This window comes from Macrobrachium rosenbergii, chromosome 4, assembly GCF_040412425.1.
Source record: "Macrobrachium rosenbergii isolate ZJJX-2024 chromosome 4, ASM4041242v1, whole genome shotgun sequence".
NCBI lineage: Eukaryota > Metazoa > Arthropoda > Malacostraca > Decapoda > Palaemonidae > Macrobrachium > Macrobrachium rosenbergii.
Window position 1 is genome coordinate 45,703,286 of NC_089744.1, and position 24,590 is coordinate 45,727,875.

General features: G+C 41.0%; 1 protein-coding gene across 8 annotated transcripts in view; it reads right to left on the reverse strand.

Moving 5' to 3' along the window:
- The window catches only part of Tomosyn (syntaxin-binding protein tomosyn), a 991,423-nt gene that overhangs the window by 160,667 nt on the left and 806,166 nt on the right, over positions 1–24,590 (reverse strand). For all 8 annotated transcript variants that reach the window (XM_067096189.1, XM_067096177.1, XM_067096169.1 and 5 more), the window contains exons 17-18: positions 15,821–15,940; positions 3,168–3,368 (exon numbers count right to left, since the gene is read on the reverse strand). In XM_067096189.1, the coding sequence (XP_066952290.1) occupies positions 3,168–3,368; positions 15,821–15,940 (321 nt within the window). The remainder of the gene's footprint in view (positions 1–3,167; positions 3,369–15,820; positions 15,941–24,590) is intronic.

The following is a 24,590-nucleotide window of genomic DNA, read 5'->3' on the forward strand; positions in this document are numbered from 1 at the left end:
CTAGGACCACTAAGAAGTAGTGTCAGTTTGGTTTTTCTGAAAGAGCTGAGAGAGGAGGTGACCAAGAGTATTTCCCTTTTGATCCATCAGTTTTGGTGCTGTTGAGATCCTTCAGCCCAGCTTTGACAACCCCTGATCTGGCATTCCATGTTGCTGGAAAAATTGTTTCTCCAAAACCACTTCAGATTATGTTTGCTTTAACTGCAACTTGTGAGGTCACTGTTGTCAATGTCTCTACCGGAATCAGCCTTGAACATGTCTTGAAGGATCTTCAGTGGTGGTAGGCCCCCAGTCACCTACTAATATGTTCTATTGGTCCCTCTCTCCCTGAAACTACTGATGTTAATGTATGCATCAAGTCAAGATGGAGGAGCACTGTATTGGAACATCAACCTACAAGAATTTGAAAGGCATAGGACAAGAAGCAGCATATCAACTTCAAGTTGAAGTGACCGTTTTAAGCCTGCAATCATACCCTCTGCTCCTGACAGGAAAGGCTGTGGGTGTGATGACTGAAAACTTGACATAAGCCTGCTTGAAATATGCTAGCTAGTGCTGGAAATCTTCCTGGGTGGAGGCAACTGATGTCAGTGGATCTCTATGGTTCATTTCAAGAAAGTAAAACATGATAATAAGACAGTCTTAGCTGGAAAAAACTGAAGCGGTCACTGGATCCTAAATCTGTTAAGCTTTTGTGTCTATAAGACAATCACTGGTGGATTTAGTCAAGATGACCCTGATAAGTTCTGACTTAATGTTCACCCTAACCAAAGCAAGCAACCTTTGGACAACCTGGAGAGGGATGCCTTCTTGCCAATGGGACCCATCAGGAAGGTCACAGTTAAGTTCCAAGCATCTAAGAACAGGAAGATGACCTAGATCATACCCCCTTTAGTCACAGCAAGAGTAGCTTAGACCTCCTTTCCAAATTGACAGTTAGTTTCAGGAAGATTCCACCCTAGAAGGATTTACTCAAGCAGCTGCATTTCTTAGGTACTACAGCAACCTCAAGATATTACAGCTCCACTCTGACAATGTCCAGCAAGGTCTCAGAAGTAAAGGTTTTCAGAGAAGCCTCCCAAAGCCATTGCAGAATCTTTTAGAATTCCAACCACTACTACCAGACCAAGTGGTGATAATCCCATAATTTGTTCTTTGAAATGGGTATTAATCTAATCAAATTCCATATTTCTGTAACAGCTGATTTTCTTCACTTTCTTTAGGAATGTAAGAAGTTGCCTATTCCTGCCATAAAGAGATCAAATCTGTCCTCTCACATGTATATGAGCTTTATGGACTAGATACAAGTTCTTTGGTGGAGAAAAAACTCAACTAGCACTTTGGGATAGAGGTTCCTCATGGGTTGCCTAAACCTCTTCATGGGGATCTCTCCCTCACCTTGAAGAGCCTTATTCAACATCCATACAACCCCTCAGAGAGCCAACAATACTGAAACTCACTGAAAATATTCTTTCTAATATAAGTCTTTCTTATATGTTGAATATCAACTGGTTGCCTTTTCCATCTGAAGACTCAAATGGAAAGTAGTTATGACAATTGCATAGCACCCATCACTCCTTCCCATTTGATTTTCTCCAAAAAGTAATAAGGACCTTCTGCTTTGCCCAAGGCAACAACATGGTCTTGTAGTCTTTCTTAGAGACTTAAGTACTATACAGCAGAAGGCAAAGAGTAGTAGATATTAGTGCTAACCCATGAAACCAAGGGCTCTATTTTTTCTGTCTGTCATTGCAATGTGTTTTATTAAAGAAATTTAACACTCACTTGGTTGGATTGTATTCATTGGGACCAGTAGTCAAAGCCAACTAAGTTTTTACCTTTTGGAGGAAGATGCTGAGGAATCTACTTCATAACTCCATCTCCTTTGTTACGACACCTTTGAGACTGCAAGCTTCCACATCTCAAATGATAGGTATGTTTATGCTAACAGCGTTATTATACTCTAGTACAAGCACCTTGCTTTACACATTAAAAGTTTTGTCCTTGGCTTTAACAATTCTTTAAATTATCAGAACCTTGGTCTCTGATTCATTACTGTCCCCAAGTGCTCTAATGAATTTACCGGCATGTGAAAATAAACTGGGCTGTTTCCCCTAAACTGTGAACTGGTCATAGATGTGTGATGAGGCTGTGATTTGGAAAAACTTATTTTTCTTAACACAAAACAAGCATTTTCATTCAAAACCACCAACCACACAGTAAGTCCCCCCCCTCCCAACCAATTAATCTTATTATAGCCTTGTTTACTGAATAGGTAACATAAAGAGTGAGGACGGTGATTTGAAAAAATGATGGGTTTAGGAAGATTTGAAGACCATGAATGTAGGCATATGTATGATTGGTTTTTAAGGCAATATAATATTTTGTATTTAAAAAAAAATCAGTACAGTATTTTAGAAAATATGCATAGATTTCTTTCTTTTACACAGCAAAACCCAGTCATATATTTTTAGCATCTTAATGTGTCATTCACTGCAATCATTTGTGTGAAAACTGTAAACAAAAATGAAACTGTGGGCATTTGAGTTACCAGGTATTAATTATTTTTATATGGCTGACTTACCATCTGTAAAAGCATTAACACTTTCAAAGTATAATCTGACAGCTCAGATGAGGAGATCAAGGAAACTTACTATTTTGACATCTATTACTTTTTCTTTATGAGTTTTGATTCCTACCTAGCTGACCTGATGATACTGCTACAGTATAATAAAGTGGAAGGAAATCTTACTTAAGGAGAGCATATTTCATACTGATGGAAGCAAATGAAAAAACCAGGATGGTAAACCTAATCAGTGGAGTATTCTCCCAACATCTGGCAGCTCAGTATTCTTTTCCTTCATTAAAAATAGGTATGTAGCCAACATAAATAAAAGGATAAAGCAACAGACTGCATGTATGGAACAAAATTTCTTTTGAACATAGCTGGGTTAACTATGGTGTCTATGTTGTGCAAAATATTTAAAAGCATGCACAGCATTCATTAAAGCTTTAAATTTAGAGAAATATCTTTTAAAAAAGAGACTTTAACATAAGAAATGGATACAACGAACATACATCAGTCATTCTTACTATTAAATACCTTCAGTTTTAAATCTACAACTATAAAAGTACCAAAATCTACACACAAAACTTATGAAACTAACCTTTTATTTGGATTATTTCTGCTTTTACCACAAAGGAAACCTCAGTGATTATCTGTTTATACACACAATTCTGGGATGGTAATGCAACAACTCTAGCAACTTTTTCAGAGCCAATTACAACAAATTGTCTGTCTCCCCACGTCTGTTCTCCCGAGTTTGTGGGAGACATTCTGTTATCAACTAAAGATTTTGTAGGTGTTCCTGAAAAAGAAAGAGTTGATGTAAATGTAAGTTAATTAAGGGAGGAAAATACAAATTAGCAATAATTCCTCAACTTCTGATTACTAGTGTTGCATTATGTACTGATTTGTCTTTCATGGTCTCACAGATGCACTACATTGTAATTAATGTAACACAATATTCTACCACCAATAATCATATATATTCAGTTTCATTTCATACAAACCAATCAGTCATACTGTGGCCCTGTTCAGTCATGAACGCCTCTGGACACAGTCTTTTGTCTTTCAGACATAAGTTCAGCCATTCATGTATGCCCACCATGAATCCATTGGTAGGTAATGAATACTCTCCTCACAGTTTGTGTAGACTTGATGCTAAAACAGGATAGTGCTCAAATTGCAATTTAGGAAGGAGGTTCAGACGTTGGGAGTCCCAGATTTCCTGCTATGATCTGAGAAACCCAGAAGATTGATAGGAAACTACATGAGTCAGATACCGAAGCTCAAATATATTGTGGGTTAATTTAGCCAGAAAAAAAAAATTTCAAAAAAGGAAAATCAACTAACCATTCAAGTGAGACATAAATGACCATGACCACATAAAAACTAACCATTCAAGTGAGACATAAATGACCATGACCACATAAAAACTGTGCCTGTACTTAAGATGCTTGCACTCACTGTACAGTGGACCGCCACTTATTCATGGTTCTACATTTGTGGATTCAGTTATGTGGGTTTTTCTGTGGAATGTATTTTTCGATAAATCGCATAACATTCGGTAATTCTTGGATTCTTTCATCACGAAATATTCATTAATTACTGTATTTTCATGTTATTTTCACAACTAAATACATTTTTTACGATAAAAAAAGATTTACTAATTTTCAAATATTAATATTAAGGTAAACACAGCAAACTATCAATAAAATGCATTTTTTTCAATACATATTAAATAGTTAGGTACTTCTGTGAATTCCTAGTGTTTCCCCTATGGACTGTAAAAAAAATGGGACAGCTTCAATACTGTATGAGAGAAAATGGATGTGCCTGAATAAAAGGGTAACTTTATTGGTTTTCACACTTAGCTGTAAGCCATATATTTTTAAGGGTAATGTTGTAAGATGACTTTGAAATTATATTAAAGGTTTTAGGATCATAGTTTAAGGTATATTTGGTGTTTTAACTAAATAGGCAGTCATAAGTGTCTTTAGATGGGGAGGGGGGGGGTCTTTGGTGTTTCAACTATTAAAATACAGTTAAAAGCATTTTTAGAGGGAGTTCTGGTATATCTTGGATTTTTGGTATTCGCAGGTGGTTGTGGTACCTAACCCCACAAATACAGGGGGTCGACTGTACCATACAACCCCTTCTCAGTCTCTGGTACATACTATCTCCCTCTTATGGGGTCTTTTCTTTTTGTCCTCTCTATTACTCGACCATGTTCTCCAATTTCACTCCCACACTACCCCAATGTAGTCATGCGCTCCCCAGAGCCATGCTCCCTCCTAGTCAGGCTGCCTTGCAATTCTGGAACCTTACTCCATTTTTATAAAGTGAGTTTATCTGCTTTATCCATCTTCAACCCTAGTCCCAAAGAAGCTCGCCTTCCATTGGCCATGCTGGTTTCATATTCAGCCCAACTCTTCAAATGTTCTATGATCTCTTCTGCTGTCACCACAACTTCAACTAATATATTGTAAATATACAGGTTAGTGACAAATTTCACTCTTCCCATCCTTCCATAAAATCATTTTGAGGACCACTGTCATTTCCACCAGGTTTACATGCAGCTATACAGACCTGTCTAAAATTCCATCTGTTGAAAATCTTCAAAGTTCCATATAGGAAGGCTGTGCTACTCTCCATAAACACATCTACTATGCCCACCTCCATTAAAATTCCACTGAGCGCACTTTCAACCACAGTCCTTGACCTAAGTTCTCTCCCTACAGCCAAAGAGCCTTGTGTCACTATCATAAAGAGGTAGTCCATACCAACAATGTGTCACATCAATGTGCTGTCCCCCACCTGAATTTCTCCCATCTCACTTACACTGCTGACCACCTGCTGTACAGAATCCACTAGCAGCATTATGGTCAATCTTTCAGGGTAAGAGCAACTTCCTATCTACCCTAATTTGATGCATGCAAAGCATTTTTATTATTTCAAGGGTCCTACAGAGTACATCATTGCTACCTCTTCCCCTGGCTCCTTCAGTTCTCCCAAACAGTACCTCTTTATACCCTGGTTTGTACATCTGATTTATTCTTCTACGGAATGACAAGCATACAAACCTTATGCTGGAATTTCTCAGACACCTCTTCTAAAGTTCCCAAACTTTGTTTCATGATAATTTCCAATGTTCTCTTTGTCTGCACCCTTCTTCCACACTGATATGGCCTTAATCTCTCTGACTTGGCCTAATTTTACAGCAACCAGGACAATGCCACCTGTGTGTGTGCATACTGGACTTAAACTATGCAATGCTACTATAACTAGAGGAGGTATGCCAAAACACCCATCTCAGCAATAATGTGATCCATCGTCTCCAATCATAACATTCCCATGTTCTTCCTTTTTTCAGTTCTATCAGGGCGTCAAACTAACAGTTGCAGCACCTCCAAAAGGTAAGAATGCTCATGGGCATAAAGTCCAGATTAGTAATAACCTTACAATTTTCCCACCTACTCACTTCAAATATGCCTTAACATCACCTCCAACACATGCTCACACCAGATGAACTGCCTGACATGACACGCAGCTCACTTAGATGTCATGATGAAACAAATGCCAGATGGAATACAGTCTTCACCTTTTGGTTTCAAAGGGAAGACTCCTGAAGATTCCATATGATGATCTAGTGAGACTTCTGAGACCCAGAGACAATTCCCATTTTGGAGGCTTATTTGCTCTAAAAGGCATCTTATTAAAATGAAGCAAGAAACCCTTCAAGGCCTAAGAAGCAATCACCTTGATGTCCTGAGGCTCCAAAACTTTTAAAAGGGTAACTGCATCCCTTCACTGGAAAAACTAACATTGGCAGAAGACGTCATCAATCGTGTGAATAGTGGTACTTCTCAGATTCATGACCCAACCTCCTCTAACTATGGCATTGGTAAGATAATGGTTGAAGTTTGGCAGAACAAGGTATGGGCTAAGGATGCTGTATCTTACAGAAGCCTCAACCTCTGAGGCCTTGCTTAACCCCACATGTGATATATAAACAAGTTGGGATTTTTGCAGAACCTGAGGAGTCTCCTCCAAGATGTATGCTCCCAAGGCTGTTACAATTAGTTGGAGATGATCAACAAACCAATCCTGCTGTGGGTATAGTGGATTGATCAGTATCACTCTTGTGCCCATAGAGGTCCTAAGCTTGTGTGATACTTTATGTCTCAATAGACAAAATACAGGGAAGTTGTAGGCATCCACATTGTCCAAGTAAGTGTGGTATTGTATACAGTTTCCAGGCTGCTTAGGTCAGTTAAGCTTAACAGTAGATTGGGAGCTTGGGGTTTAAGCTCCTGGCAAAAAGATCCATTATATACGGTAATTATGTTCTATTTCATCTCCAAAAGCTAGGGGTAGGAGTAAAGAGGGTGGTGAGTAGCACTGCCTCCTTGCCTAAAAGTGTTAAGCAGTGCACACTATTGTTCCAGAAAGAGCTATTCTAACCCTTGCTGATAAAACAACTTGCTAAAAGTTTTTTGTTTACTGGCATTCAAATTTCATTATTTTTTTATGCAAGTAATAAAATGAAAAATTTCATGGGTCTAAAATGTCATTATTCAGGAGATATCTGTACTTCTAACTACTACCAAGGCTTACATTACCTTTAGAGAAAAGGTCCCAATGGTTGAAGAACTATCAATGCAGGATGGTGATTTCACCTCCTTCCTCCTCTCACTGCAAACCTGATAGATGACTGTCATCTTGTCATTGGCTGAAAGGATGCCCAGTATCTGCTTACTGAAAGGGGTGGATAAGTAAGATTAACTGAAGGGTGTTGTAGGATTTGTCTGTTGCCTAGGCCAATGTGGTGATGATCATAAGAGTGGTCTTCCTGCCAACAGCTGAAAATGCTTGGATGATGAGGCGGCCAAGTTTATCATTACTGCTCTGAATGCATGGAAGTCAGGTTCTCCAAGAGATCCTTAGCCAGTGTTTCAAGGAATGGGAACATGTCAAAAATGCCTGAGACCCTAAATCTCTAATGTTCAAGGAGGGCACCATGTCAGACAGGTCCTCAGTGGGTACATCTCACTTTCTTGTTACAGTTGGTCATGAGCTACATTATCATCTACACTGATCTGAAGGACCATTATGCTGTCCAAGAAAAGCACCATTCTCCTTGCCTTTATGACCACCTCTGATAACTTGTCTCCTGTGCTAATAAAGCTGTGATGGCAACCAGGACCCACTCCTGCCAGTTGGCAACATCAGGAATACTTAAAGGAGCCTTCCCATTATGTCAGTCTCTGCAGGCGAGAGGGGTTATAAGGGTAGGGTAAAGGATGCTGAAGCATGCATTGTTGTACCTTCCATCGATAGGTGGCATACCTGATGAGAATATTCTTAAATCCTGTAGAACTTTCCTAGCATGTGGTCAAGTAGGGAGCACACGTGCTGATCAGCCACAGGGTCATCATATTTTTTGAAGGTTGCCCTGCCCTACATCCTGAGTTTGACAAACTGGGCATTTTCTGATAGGACTGTATTCTCTTAATCATCAAATTCCTCTTAAATGTAGGAATTTATATTAAAAAAAATTACAGTCCAACCCCTTAAATCTAGTATTCCATGGTCTGGGAACTCCCATTAACCGACACGATTTTGGATCAGCCACCATTAGTTCTTGAGCAGCTACGAGGGTGGCGCCACACATTTCACATTTTGGATTTTTTTCTATTTTGGAACTGAAGCTTGCTCCATAAATACTGTACACAAGCACAGTTTATTTCCAACTAAAACATTGTGAAACTAAAAAATATACAGCATACAAAAGAACCGTAATTTGCATATATACTCGTGTATGTACGCCTTCATGCAATGGAAAGGAAAGTGTTATGCAAGTAGGCTGCTAAATTTACAGTTGTAACTGTGGCTGTAGAATAAATAATGTGCAGGCCACAAAATGTTTTGGAAGAGGCAAAACCAACATCCAATACTAGCAAAATCACACTTTGCTTCATTTAACCCTTAAACGCCTATTGGACGTATCATACGTCGACTAAAATTGTCTGTTGGGTGCTGAGTGGACGTACCATACGTCGACTACAAAAAATTTCAACCTTCGGTCAACTTTGACTCGACCGAAATGGTCGAAAAACGCAATTGTAAGCTAAAACTCTTACATTCTAGTAATATTCAATCATGTACCTTCATTTTGCAACAAATTGGAAGTCTCTAGCACAATATTTAAATTTATGGTGAATTTTTGAAAAAAAACTTTTTTCTCACGCACGGGCGGTAACTCAGCCGAAAATTTCATAAATTCTTTCGTCATTTTGTCGTAATTTTTGCACTGTTCTATATTAGCCGTTACATAAAGTTTTATATATGAAAATGTGCGCAATTTCATGTACAATACAGCAAAATACAACCCATGGTTGTAGCTTTTATCAGTTTGGAAATATTTTCATATAAACCACGATAACTGCCAAAATTTCAACCATTGGTCAACTTTGACTCGACCGAAATGGTAAAAAAACACAATTTTAAGCTAAAACTCGTACATTCTAGTAATATTCAATCATTTACCTTCATTTTACAACCAACTGGAAGTCTCTGGCATAATATTTCGATTTATGGTGAATTTTGAAAAAACTTTTTCCTTACGTCCGCGCCAGAAATTCTTCTTTAAATCACGTTGTCGTAATGTTTGCACTGTTTTATATTAGTCGTTACATAAAGTTTTATGTATGGAAATGTGCGCAATTTCATGTAGAATACAACAGAAAATAACTCATGGTAGTAGCTTTTATCAGTTTTGAAATATTTTCATATAAATCACGATAACTGCCAAAATTTCAACCTTCGGTCAACTTTAACTCGACCGAAATGGTAAAAAAACGCAATTATAAGCTAAAACTCCTACATTCTAGTAATATTCAATCATGTACCTTCATTTTGCAACAAATTGGAAGTCTCTAGCACAATATTTCGATTTATGGTGAATTTTTTAAAAAAACATTTTCCTTACGTCTGCGTGGTAACTCGGCCGAACATCTCAGAAATTCTTTCATCATGTTGTCATAATGTTTGCACCACTTTATATTAGTCGTTACATAAAGTTTTATATATGAAAATGTGCGCAATTTCATGTACAATACAACAGAAAATAACTCATGGTTGTAGCTTTTATCAGTTTTGAAATATTTCCATATAAATCACGATAAATAGAAAAAATTCGACTTTCGGTCAACTTTAACTCGACCAAAATGGTCGAAAACTGCAATTGTAAGCTACAACACTTACAGTCTAGTAATATTCAATCAATTAGCTTCATTTTTCAACAAACGGGAAGTCTCTAGCACAATATTTCGATTTATGGTGAATTTTTGAGAAAAAATTTTTTTTATGTCCGCGCGTTACGAATTCATGCATCATTTTGTGATAATATTTTCTCTGTGTTGCTTTGATCGTTTTAAAATTTGTTACATACCAAAATCATTGCAATTTAGTGTACAATACAACTAAAAAAAATTAACTCATTAGCTTTATCAGTTTTGCTTACAGCGCGATTTGTATACAATTATATACAAGTTTTTTTTTTGCTGTCATATATTCCAATATTTATATATGATAATGATATTTTTTTCATTTCTGATGGTTGCATACTAAACTTCAGGCAATGACAAAAAAAATGAGCCAAAAATGATCTCTTAATCTTAAAAACTAAGCGTGCTGTGATTTTTTGAAAAAACCTTTTTTTCCGCTTCGGCGCTAACTCACCGAACGCCGCCGGCATACAGGAGACGTTTTTGTAAATAGGGCTTCGGCGTTAAAGGGTTAAATTACAGCATTTATAAATAAAGTAAGCTGCATTGTCAAACCCAGCTTTGATAATGCACGATAAAAAACGAATCTCTAAAATGCTTTTCATTTAGCAACTAATGGTTGTGATGGTGTCGGTAAAATGCAATCAAGTGATGATTTCAAGAATGTAAACATTATCAGAATGCAAATGTCGCCTGAATACTCTGTTCATAAATTATACTGTAATGTGATAATAATATGATGATAATGCATGAAATATAATTGTATGCAGTAGAGTATGTAAAACAAGTTTTATTAAGATGACCATTCTTAATATACTGTACAGTATATACTAGTGTACTGTACAACTGCTATTTAAATTTTGCAAATACTGTAGGTATCCTTCGGTGTAACAACCATTACTGGGTCAAGAGTCTCGCTCTCTCTCTCCTCTCTCACACACACACATGCATGTGCAGGTTTATAGAAACAAAAGAAGCAGATTTTTAAGTTTTTGTTGAAAACAAAAACTAGAAATGTTTGAAGTGCCGGAAAATTAGGAAAGGTGCCAAATCAGCTCAACAGTGCACTTTTAAAGTGATTTTCATAAGAAACTAAACCTAATGAATAACACTGGTTTAATATAAGCTTTGTTCTACTTACGATAAGAGAGCAATATATATGTGGAATGAGTTGGCAAGACTTTATTTATGTAGGGGTTTTTAAGGGTGCTTTCTGTCACCTGGGATTTTCTGTGGTCCAGCAGTGGCCTGGTCCCATGGAAGCCAGTTTAAAGATATTGGACTACACTGCAAATTTTCATTTAACTATTTTATTAACTTAACCTTTACTGACTAATTTTGAATTTTTTGATGAATCTGTCAATTCTCATTACAATCGTGTGTACATTGTGCCAGATAATTAACTTACAAGCAATTTATTGCTTTCAATTTTGTTGTACTTTTGTGTCAATGGAACTGGAAATTACATAACTTAAATTTTCCCCTGGTACGAATTCTTATTTTTGTGCATTCTCCTAATTTGAATGCATTATGTCTACAGGCATCATACTATGCAAAGTTATGGGAACAAGTTACTTGCAGTTTTTTTGCAAGATTTTATTTATGATACAAATGGATGTTATTTAATTTTATTTGCACAATTCTTCATGTTCTTTATTATTTGCTGAAGCAACATCTTGCATATTTTACTTCAGTTTTCAAGTTTTCTACAGCAGTTGATAATTTTGCTATTTTGGGAAGGAATGCATGTTTGTGAATTTCTTTTTCAGAAATTTTCCCTCTTCCATTTCATTATCAGTGTCAGAATGATTCCAACTGGATTTTTTCACATTCAATAAAATTTCAAGTGGTGATGCAGCTACAAAAACTATCTAACATGCGATGAGGTTAATTTTTACAAGTCTTTTCAGCATTTCCAAACCTTCGGCAACTCCATCACTGAACAAGTTCGGAAGCATACGGGTAAATTTCTATACTCTTAAAAATGCCTTAGCCTTACTTTAGCTGCATAGTCTGACCTTCAAAATTTCATTTTAGCCACTTTCATGGCTGACTGGTTTCCTTGCTGGTAATGTCATATGTTCCAAAGTTTTCAATATTGGTATATGAATTTTTGAAGGGAGTTTAATAATACTGCAGAATTTTGTGTGCTGACATCATCATCACAGAGGGAAACTGGAAAGTATTCCTGAATAAACTAAATTCATTATGGTTTCCCCCCCACTGCTCTATTTCTTCAGCTATTGAAAATCAAATATTTTTCACATACCTGTACTTCTGTAGTTGTCTTTATCGCCCATCCACTTGTAAGTGCTTGTCAAAAGTTAATTTCTTGAAATGCATAAATTCTTGAAAGAAAACTATCATTTTAATGGGCTGTGTTTGCTTTGTCTGTACCTAAAAAAAAAATCTGTGCCTACTGTCAACTTTGGAAATCAATATTAAATATAATTACTGGGTTAGGTTAATAAATTTTTCTCTTTATATACCTCACAAGTGAATTTAAAGTTAAATTCACTTTGAATTATTTCCATAAGAATTAGGGAGTGGAGGGTTTCTACAGCCATGTCAAATTTTATGTCTTGGTTGCCAATGAAATCAGAAAAAATTAATTTAACATTTCACAAGATGATATAATAGATTTGTTCAAATAATTCCCATACCCACCATCTAGGAACTACATTTAGGGGAAATATGAACCCATTTTAGTAGGCTTTCCTAGGGATACTATTTAAAATGCATGCAATATGCCTGGTACTTTAATGGCACCAATCAGTACTGAGATTAGACTCAGCACAAGAGGCAGAATTTAGCAATAAAACTCCCTCTTATTCGAGCTCTTTCAGTTCTCAAAAGTTTACAGGTCAAGAGGTATACCTCTATCACAATTCTGAGTAATCCAAACTATGGTCTCAACAAAATGTCCATCCTGAGAAAAGGGGAGAAATAGGACAAAGTTTTTGAAAACTTAATAAATTCAATTCAGTGGCAGTTGGATCTTGACAATTACTCTTTGAACCCTGTCATCCAATGGTTTCACTATAGGTGTGCAATGGGTAAGGCCACATGGGGTCAAGATCTTGGGTGATGGTAAACACATCTTCTTACAGCAGGGTCTCACTACTGATCTCAAAGATGACAGGAAATCACTAAAACAAGGCAAAGGCAAGGAAACAGAGGTGGTTTCTCTATGAGATCTATTCAATAAGGGGGCATGCCTTTTCTTGCAAAATTCAACTGCCAGACATTTTTCCTGTAGTCGCTGATGATGGAGGGATAAATACAGTGTCAGTTGAAGCATCAATTTCAGGGTATTTTTTACTAACTGAAGCTTGAGCTGTCATGTAAGAAGTGCCACTAGAATGGCTAGAATGAACATCTCAGTAGTGGTCACAATCCAAGGACAACCCTTCTTTCAAAACACTTTGCCTTGGAAGAGCATGTATCAAAGATAAAGCACAAAAGGCTCTTAAGGGTGGAAGAGGTCTTCCTTATTCCCAAGCTTAACAGCAAGAACAGAACAATTAAAGAGCAGGATGAGACCAAGAAGTTGTCTGCATATGCTACAAAACCTAATGGTTTTTATACTGTAATCTGAATTGGGATGACTTCATAAAAGCGGTAATAATAAATGAACAAACAACATGGCAATGACAGGAGGTACAGTATGCAGCATGTGCAGGTCTATCTCAAGCAAGGAACTGAAAATACAACAGACACCCCCTGGAATACCTTGTAAGTTGACTCAGGCAAACTTATGGTATCCAACAAAACACAGTACAGAAAAATACAGCACCAACAGTAAAACCCACAATAGGACCATACAGCAAAACATAAACAAAAGAAACATACACAAAACATATATCATTTAATCACTTACACCACAGCAAAAAGAATGTAATTGATATCTTACACACCATTAGTAAAACACAAATGAATGTGCACAGCTAACCAATGCACAAGCAAAGAAAAACCTAAACAGTTATTCACACACAACAAACCAGAGGTAACCCAACACACCAGTCTCTTGGTGCTACCTATAAAGTAATTTGTTTGGAAATTAGTGCAACAAAAATAAATAGTAAAAAAAAGTAAAAAAAAATCACAAAAAATACTGTACTTTCTTGGAATACCTAAATTAAACACCAATACTTGAATAAGAGTTACAAATAACTTACAGGAGGAAGGGCTAAATATAGGCTAGTGATAGAGGAAGCTGCAAAGATAAAACCAATTGGAATTGATGGTTAAGTTACACTTTCCGAAAAAGGTATTTAATTACTGTATACAGTAAAATCCATTGTAAATGGTATTTTAAAAAACCGGAACTCTCAAGCAACCAGCACATTTATCCTCCAAACCACAAGAGTTATCTGTGCACACACACACACAGAATGTTTACTTTTCAAAGAAACGCTGAATATACTTGTTTTTGCCATTCCATGGACAGCTTTTTTTTTTTTTTGGCTGACAAACAGATCTACTATAGGCTGTAACAGCCTATCATCCAATTTAAATACCATTCCTGTGGGTGGGTACATGTATGTGTAAATTAAAATACTCAGCTACTCAAGCCTCCCCCTCTCACTCCTGTCCTACCCCGTGATTCTGTTGGATAACTCTGACAGTGACAATCATTTAGTGATTAAATTTACAAACAAAATTATCGGTTAAATATAAGGCAGTATTTGAAAAAAAATAAAAATTGTCAGTTAAATATAAGGCAGTATTTGAAAAAAAAATAATCACAAAAATAAGGCATTAACATTCACGAGTTGATGGCTTTGTTTTTATTGGTGCACTGTGCATATTCAATTGTTTCTAATGACTGATGTGACTTTGGCTAATACAGCATACTGATTATTGTGGTTTTTTCAGTTTACAGTGTAAATTATCTGGCTGTGTTCCATCACAACTTCTCTTGCGAAACAGTCACTATCAGTCTGCGTGTGTGTATATACACACGTGCATCTGTAATGAAGAAGTGTAAACTACACTCCTGCTGTACCTGTACATATGCTTGCCTTTCTATTTTCTTCTCTCTCTGAGGTTATTTTATATATATATATATATATATATATATATATATATATATATATATATATATATATATATATATATATATATATAATATAGGATTTTAGTAGAAACAGAGAGAATGAGAGTTGTCCTTTATAAAAGGATTTTGAGAGAGAGAGAGAGAGAGAGAGAGAGAGAGAGAGAGAGAGAGAGAGAGAGAGAGAGAGAGAGAGAGAGAGAGTGTGTGTGTGTGTGTGTGTGTGCGTCTGTCATCTGGTGTGCTGACTTATGGATTAATATCTTCACACTACCTATGGAGTTAGCTGAGCACAGGATAATGTTCAATTTAAGATGTTATGAATTATTTATTACTGAAACTATGAAAATAGGCATTGTTTATTGGTAATGAATGATGACATGAATGTTCAGGACCCATGTTATGGCACTAAGAATGATTTCTCTCATGTAAGTGGCATTTTCATATAACCAGCAACCCCCTGGTCTCAAGGATGCTGGTTATGAGAGATTTTACTGTACCGTATTTGGAAAGCTAAAGAAAATCAAATTTGATGGATAGCATGACTACTGATGCTTGAAGGCAGTCCAAAATTGCTGAACAATGTAGCTGGGGAGATTCATGTTGAACTGAGCTGACAGTGCTACAGAACAAACTGTGAGACAGTGCTAGAGAGGCAAACTACGAGTGGTTGCTCTTTTTCTTTCTCAAGACAAAAGACTGTGCATCTGGAAACATTTGATACCATTAATGAAGGCACAATATGACTGACAGGTTTGTGGTGAAATATACCAAAAATTTTCTCTCAAATAATAGCACACAAAAATTACTTGAAACCCTCTAGGAACTATGACAGAAAATGAACATCGGACATTCCTTACAACTGTCTTGTTAGTACATTTCACAACTTAATCATTTCACTAATATACTTACTCTCTAATTTTTTCTCCTTATTAGCATCTCTCCAAGACTCGTATTGATAAGGTATCAGAGCTCCATTGCAGTCTAAGAAAGACATGGCCAAAACCGATCCTTTCAACCGAAATATAGTACCTGCAACAGAAGTGAAAATAAGCCAAAATTATTTAACATATTTGTGCATGATATAAAAAAGATACGAAAAATGTTTGAATACTGAAGTCTGAAATCATCATAACTTTCAACTTCACTCATGTATGAATAACTTTTACAGCAAAATGCTGCAACTGCCTGCATAAAAATTTTTCAAGTCTAAGACTGAGCTCATCAGGTGGTGACAAGGAACCAGTATGAAGCTTCACACCAATTAGATGTGTGGAACCAAGTGGAGGGAAAGTAAGTTAAACCCTTGCCATAAGCAATGACTGGTATGTATATGGCACATTTGTTTTAAATCTCAAATATTTGTATCACGGATGTCCCTGAAAATGCTTGACTGTTGAGTCCAGGTTGTATAGTGAGACTGCTAGCTTTGTGAATCTGATCCACAAGCAGTCAAACATTCAAACAAAATGCTTTCCTGTCCAAGGAGAATACACTAAATCCAGTAGTTGAGACATAAAAACAACCTGTCTGGCAGGAACATGGTTTATGAGGGGTAGTGATCTGTCTGAATGAAAAAAGGAGGTTAAAGATAAGGGGAATGGTACCCAACTACCATGTTAGGTGTTGTCAATGGATGAGAGAAGTGTCTCCAGGAGCTACAGCAGCCATCCACCAATTCTCATCATGGGATGGTCTCAAAAGCTCCTGTGGCTATTTGAAATAATGTAAGGTGAATGGCATTCAAACTCAATTTAAAAACAGAAGCACAGTTGAAATCTTTGCAAGCATAAGTCAATTTCAGTAGTCCAGTATTATTTTGTGCAGAGTACTGAATTAGTTGTGTGCAATCAGCATCCCGTGAATGAGATAACTGTAACAAATCCAAAGCCATCATACACTTGGCTCTCAACTCAGACAAGTAATATGGTTTAATACAAACAATGTCAGTTCATATAATGATTTTTAGGAAACAAAGAATAAATATGCAATTAACTTTTTAGTTTTGTTAGGTTCCAAAGACAGGTCAATAGCCGAAGCATTAAAAAATCTTTGGGTTGCCAAAGACTGTTAGAACGCTTACTGCAGATAACACATCTAAATTTCATTTATCCTTTTCAGAGTGGCTGCTCGCCTGGATTTTCTTCAAGTTGGCTGGAGGATGCTCAACTTTAGTCTTCATGTATCACTGCTACACACCCCAGATATTCTTGAAGGTAGCCAAAAGGCTGCATTTAGAATAAAGGGATTTTGACAAAGGAAAAATCTATTTCTGAGGGAGGCCCCGTGTCACCCGGTGAAATTCCATACTAACACGAATTTCTAGGTATAAATATTGCTAAATATACCAGAGAAAAAAGCTTTCAGGAATGCTGGAGTTACTACCCCCAGATCGAGCGTCTTCTAATTGAAGACGTCGGTATAACCAAGGGTGAGTGAAAGAATCACAACCACAGAGCCACACTCGATAGACATCCCCATGTCAAAACCCCCGAGAAGAGCGGGGAGCCGTACCAGCTCCCACACTCACCCGCCCGCCAAGCGGTGACTCCAGCGCCATCTGAACTCATTCCAGACTAGCACCACCCCCAGGCTTGGCATGTGCAAGTAGGGGGGGTAAACCTGCTCCTGGGAGGGTCACCGGGTGACAAGGGGCCTCCCTCAGAAATAGATTTTTCCTTTGTCAAAATCCCTTTTCTGAGCTCGGCCCCGTGTCACCCGGTGAAATAGTGACAGAGAATCATGCCAAGACTGCAAAGCTACAAAAGAAAACAAAAGGTGATTAGAACAAAAACACACGCTATGAAAAAATAGATTTAATTATGATATCTCATCAAGGAAAAATAGATTTAATAACAGGTAAGTACGGGTGGAACAACACACACCCAACAATATAAAGACACAATGAAGAATATGTAAACTTAAGTCTAAGAGCAATACACAATGACAAAAATACAATATAATTAGGGGTGGATGAAAGACACCCACAATATAATGGTATAAACAGGTAAATACAAACTTAAATCTAAGAACAATGAGATATATACAAAATCAGAAATTGAGGTACATGAAGCAAAATAAAAACTGCTCCAGTACTTCTAACTTAATCTAAATTCACAGCATATCAAAATCCAATCACCAAGACAAACAATAACCAGGGTAATACTAGCATCGATTATGAGGAGCAAGGCAGTGAGGCATGATTGATCCAGAAAGGCAGGCAGAGAAATAAATGAGGCAGGCGGGCGGGGGAAGGAAAAGGATTAAGGATAATTAAGGTGGGGAATGACACTCCCCACAGCCACTGTAGAAAATTTCAGGGCTTGAGTGATTTTTAAATAGTGGCGTTTAAACACTAGAGGTGATTTCCATCCGTATACTTGGTAAGTTCAGCAAAATCCATATTATGAAAATAATTAGTAGAGGTAGCTAGCACGGGATATCATGAACCTTTGGGACTGAATCCGGGTTGGCTTGTTTAATAAAATACAGAATTTGCTGTCTTATAGCGTTCAACTAAAGAGTTCCACCTTTTTCCCTGATAAAAGAGGACCCGACTTACACTGTGGAGTTCTTTGTAGATAAGACTTTAAGGTATATACTGGACATAAGGATTGGTCCTGTGGAAGAGGCACCACCTTCCAGGGGACCACCTGTCCTGAGGGTCTTCATTTTTAGCTAGGAACCTATGATCAGGGAAAGGAGGACTTCTCCGGACGGGAGGAAATCAACATGATCATCACCTCTAGCGAGAGCCGATAGCTCTGAAATTCTGGCATCTGAAGCCAAGCTAATCATAAACAAGGTTTTCCTTAACAGATCCAGATAAGAGCATTGTGAGTTATCAGTATCAGCGGCTAATTTCAGAACATCGTTGAGGAACCAGGTAACAGAATATGGGCGTGTTACCGGCCTCAAAAGGGGCGCATGCTCTAGGGATGGAGGAGAAGTATGAATCTGTAAGGTCGATTTTGAAACCATACAAAAATACTTTCTTTAAGGCTGATTTAGCTGTAGTAATAGTGGCCGGGGCAAGGCCTTTTTCAAACAATGATCTAAAGAAAGTAACCGCTAGGTTAGTAGTCATAGTTTGAGCTTCAGATGCCTTCAAAAAGGATGCTAATTTTTTGACTGCTGAATCATACTGTCTGAGAGTAGAATCTCTCTTATCAGATTCTAGAAACAGTGTTGACGGGGTCAATGTTTGCTCCCTTTTTGCAGCAAACTTTATAAAGTCCATAAAACCAGGGCATTCTGAATTCTTAAGGAAGCTGACACAGTCTTGGTTTTGTACTACTTGGGTCAGTCTGGGTTTGGGTATCTGATGACACCGCAACTTGAGCTCCTGGAGCAGAGGAACCAGTTGCTCTTCGGCCAGCAGGGAGCTACCAGAGCTGGTTGGCCCTTGAATGACCTGAGTTTGTGCAGTACTTTCAACAACATGTTTATTGGGGAAACAAGTAGATCCTCTCCCAATTGTTCCAGTCTATGGTCATCGCATCCGTGGCAAAGGCCTGGGGTCCAGGTTGGGAGCCACATAACAGGGAAGCTTGTGATTGCTCTCCGTGGCGAACAGATCCACATGGAGTCCTGGAACCCGGCGGCAAATCCAATTGAGCGATTCCCGTGACAGAGACCACTCCGTCTCCCACGGAGTAGTCCTGGACAGGAGTCCGCCACCACGCCCCGCACCCGGCTAGGTGGGTGGCTGACAGATGCCAGCCGTGCTTGTTCGCCAGGGAGAAGATAGCTACCATCACCTGGTTTACGCGACCTGATTTGGAGCCGGCCCTGTTGATGCAATGAACCACCACGGCACTGTCCAACACCAGACTGATGTGAATCTGGCCGGCGGGGTGGAGTTTCTTGAGAGTTAGAAACACTGCCATAGCTTCCAAGGTGTTTATATGAAACTGTTGAAACATTGTAGACCATGTCCCTTGAACTTTTTGGTTTGGTGAGTACCCTCCCCAACCGCTTAATGAAGCGTCTGTGTGGATTACCAAAGCCGGAGGGGGATATTGGAGTGGGACTGACTTCGACAGGCCACTGGCTGTGGACCATGGTTGAAGCCTTGTCTTCAAGATTCGCGGGATTGAAGAGACTGTCTCTGAGCCCGACATTGGCTCGTCTCCACCACACACTGTTTATATCTTTTAACTTCGCTTTTAAGAGCAGGTCCGTCACTGAGGCAAACTGAAGGGAGCCGAGAATTCTCTCTTGAGACCGGCGGGATGCTGCTTTGTCCTTCAAAAATTTCTGAGAAGCGGCGGCTATCTCCTTCCGCTTGGACGGCGGGAGGATAGCCTGCACGAGGACAGGTCCCACTGGAGACCCAGCCACTGAAACCGGGACTCCGAGTCAGGCGGGACTTCTCCCTGTTCAACCGAAAGCCTAACGACTCCAGGAACTTGATCACTATGGCTGTAGCCTTCCGGCACTCCTGTACTGTTGGAGCCCGGATTATCCAATCGTCCAGGTAAGCCGCCAGGGAGATCCCCCGGGACCATAGTTGCTGAACGACTGTTTCCGCCAGTTTCGTAAAAATCCTGGGAGCTATATTGAGTCCGAAAGGCATGACCCTGAAGGAGTAGGCTTGTTTCCCCGAGTCTGAAACCCAGGAAGGGAGAGAAGTGCGCAACCGGGACGTGATAGTAAGCATCTGAAAGATCGATAGAGGTGGTGACGGCTCCACGCAGCAGTAGAGTCCGTACTTGAGCCACCGTAAGCATGCCAAACTTGTCGCATCTTATGTAGCGATTTAGACGCGACAGATCTAGAATCACTCTTTGCTGATCGGAATCTTTCTTTGGAACGGTGAACAACCTGCCTTGAAATTTGAGGTGCCTTACTTCCTTTATTGCTCTCTTGTTGAGAAGCTCCATCACAAAATCCTGTAGGGCTTTGGAGGGGGGTTGGTAAAATCTGGTCAGGGGAGGGGGATCCTTGATCCAGCTCCAACCCAGACCCTTGGACACAATGCTGTGTGCCTAAGGACTGAAGGACCACTGGTCTCTGAACCAGTAAAGGCGACCACCTACCTGACTGGTCTCAGTGGGAGGAAGTGGGTTTGTTTCCTCTACCACGGCCTGATTTTCCCCGGGAGGCCGATCCAGCTTTGCCTCTGTATGGGGCTCGACCTCTGCCCCCCCCTTGCGCTTCTATTAAGGCCGTGAAAGACCCCACGGCCCTCATAGGTGGGATTGTACGCCGGAGAGGAGACGTATGATGGTGCAGCAAGGGATTGGGCTGGTTGAACCAGCACGTACTGTTGGGGTTGAGCCTTGGAGGTGGAGGGTTGGCCCACCGCCGAGACTGAGACAGCCTGAACCACTGTCTGGTGTTGAGGCCTCCTGTGCCTCCTGAAACGTTTCCCAGACTTACTCTGGGAGCTGCCAGATTCGGGGGTTTTCCATTTGAAGGCGGAGATACCCCTACGGGAGCATAGGCTTTGGTTGGCCCTGGTAGCCTCACTCAGGACGCGGGAGACTTCGTCCTCTGGGAAGAGATTAACCCCCAAGATGGAACTCTTCATGAGCTTGTAAGGCTCATGATGAATGGTGGCATCCGCGAAGATGAATTTGCGGCACTCCAACTTTGCCACCATGAAGTCATACAGGTCTGACTGAAACCCTGCCAACAGGGATTTAGCCAGAACCTGAAACAGAGGCTCCTCTGCACAGGAGACGGCGACCGCTTCTGTCAAGCACAAGGAGTTTAAGGACCGGCTTAGCCTACACCGTGCCTCAAACTCCGCCTTCAGGAGAGCTTCCGGGAGTTTAGGAAGCTGTTCACTGAATTGAGAGGACGCGCAGAAAGCGTCGAATTTACCCACCGTAAATGTGGACGGGGCGTCCTTCCAGAACTCCTCACCTCCCGGGAATACCAGGGATGTGGAGTCCGTCTCCCTCAGCTGAGGCAAGGGTTTGCCATCGAAGCAAGCCTGAGCCGTTGCCAAAGCAACTTTGTTCAGGCAGGGGTGGGCAACTTATCACCCAGAGAAAACATGGTGTAGTTGCCCTTGAAGGAGTCAATTTTGTGTTCTCTGCCTGCCACTCCGTAAGAGTGCGCAACAGAGCAGACTGGGCATGGTCCCTAGGGAAGATCACCGTCTCCTTAGGGACCTTGTCTGAGCGTATCCAGGCTTCCTCCGTCAGCCTAACGAAGCCTGGGTAGGGGGGCAAGAGATCAGGAGGGAAGAACTCTAATTCCTCCAGACGCCTCGTGCCCAGACCCTCGATGGTCAGAGTGTCTTCGTGATGAATGGCACTAAGAGCAAAACGCCACGGGTTCCCTACATCGAAAGGAGGGAGGTCAGCGGTATCAGGGATCTCGTACTGCAGAGCGGCTCCGCCGAGCGAGCCATATCCGCCAGCAGAGTCTCCTGACTGTGAAGTCTTTCCGTAATTTTGGAAAGTTTTGCCTCCACCTCCGAAGAGATGTGTTCCAGCAACATCCCTGCAAACGCCTCAGGGTCAAAGGCAGGCTGGCGAGGAGGGCTGGGTTTGGGTGCCTCTTACTACGCTCCTTTGCCCGAGGTGCTCGGTTTGCTCCCCGGAGGCCACAGGTTCCGCAACCTTGGCCTTCGATGGGGGGAAGGGAGATGCCTTACGAGAAGACGAGGACTTATAGCCCTTCGCCTTCCACGGCGTCTTCAATTTCAACTTGGGGACAGCAGATGGAGCCCTGTCCCCCAAGATGGAAGACTTGGTGAATCCTGAAAAGGAAGACACAGAGGAAGATGGGGAATCAAAAAGGGGGCCCGCCCCCGCTGCCTCACTTACCTCGCTACCTACCCCTTGGTCTGGCTCCGTATTCATCGGCTCCAGGTCCAAGTCTAAGGCGGCGACGTCTTCAGAAACCTCCGCGTACAGGTCCTCTTGAGGTGGCTGGGTCGCGGCCCGGATCTGCTCGATGATAGGAGTGGCCAGATCCGCAGGTACGGCCGCAGCAATCCGGGCGCCGGGGTAGAGAAGGTCCCTCAAACTAGCGTCGAGGACATACGGTTTCCCCGACGGCACGTTCCTTCCAAACCCAGCCACCCAGGCGCGGAGAGACTCTAAGGCCTCCTTCTTGGAGGGCTCATCAGCCTAAAAGAGAGCAGGGAATCAGTTCTAACATATTGTAACGAAAAGTCATGACCTACAATATGAGCACATATCAGACTGAAAGTAGCGTGAAGAACGAAAGTCAAGCTTACCGACTCGTCCTGGACACCGCTGCACAGAGCGAAGCACACCTCGCAACCGTCAGGATGCCAAACTACGAGATCATCCAACCGGACCGCACAGCCAGCGTGGGTCCCGCACACCACATGCCCGTAGGGTTGATGGAGAGTGGCGGTGCACCCCGGCTCCTCACAACACACAGTCTGTAAGTGTGAAAAGTACATGAACCTACCACTCTAGGAACTTAAATTAGGCAGGCACGGGTATTTTCAAACCCAATACCGGAGTACTCCGGCGGGAAGAAAAACCCCCGTCAGAGACGGGCCTACCCAGCAAGTAACTATAGTGGTAAGCAAGCTGCTCTCCGACCACCAGAATACTCCGGCGGAACGGTAGAGCTGAGTCAACAGGGCCCTACCACAAGGGATGCCGGGAATAAAAACGGCGGAACCCAAGGGTAGGACACAGGACCCTCTAATAACAATATGTCCAACGGTGGAGTGAGCCGCCCGGAACAAAACAAGTGTATATGCATATATAAAATACAGGGGATGGGAACGAAACTGGTTAATTCCATATACTCCGGAGTCCGGAACCACCCCCTCCGGAGATCCCAAGCCTCAACCGCTAGAGAACAATAGTAGGGTAAGGCTAACAAACATCGCAGGACCACAAGGGCCGGAGAAAGCGCCAGTCAACCCCAACTAAAGTATCTCGAACGCAAGCTTAGTTAACGCGGAAAAGGGGGAGAACCAATAACCCTAAGAATGTTCGAAACCTGCTAGATCCTAGGAGAGCGGGTTGAGACATTGAGCCAAGCAAAAAGCCACCGGGACTTGCCCTGGGAGGGAGCGAATCTCTCCACCAGGAAAGGGCCCCACAACTCGGAGTGAACGCCAGCTGACGTCACCCGCACGAGAAGATGACAGAGCTTGACTTAGGGTAGGGAGGAGGGGGGGTGGGAGGAAAGGGTTGGAGGGGTAAGGATGGGAGTAGGCCAGAGCAGGTGAAAACAGGAGACTGGGGAAGATTATTCACCCACTCAACTGCAGACACACACCACGCCAAGTAAATTAATACCAGCAGTGGAAGAACATAGCCTACTCCGAATAAGGGGATGGAAGGGATAACGACCTAAGGCCTCAACGCGCTCGCCCTACACCTAGGTGTGGCCTAGGCTAGCACCCGTACCTAGGGATAGCCTAGGCTAACAGGAGGGAATAAGGAAAGGGAGGAAGGAGGAAACAATGGGGAGAGAAATTCCCGTGCTGAAAACCAACCAGAGCCGAACGAAAGGGGAGGATGCTATGGAAGCACGGAGGAGACACACCCACAGAAAGAGCCTCTACCCCTCCATAGAAGGGGGAGGACAATGGGGTCTCACTCTACAACCCAAACAACGGCCAGTGGAAGGAACAACAACAGAAACTCTCTCTACCTGCTGAACCCCTCCTCACACCTAACCTAACTCAGGGTAAAAGGGAGAGCGGGAGGCCAAAGGAAGCAAAATACAA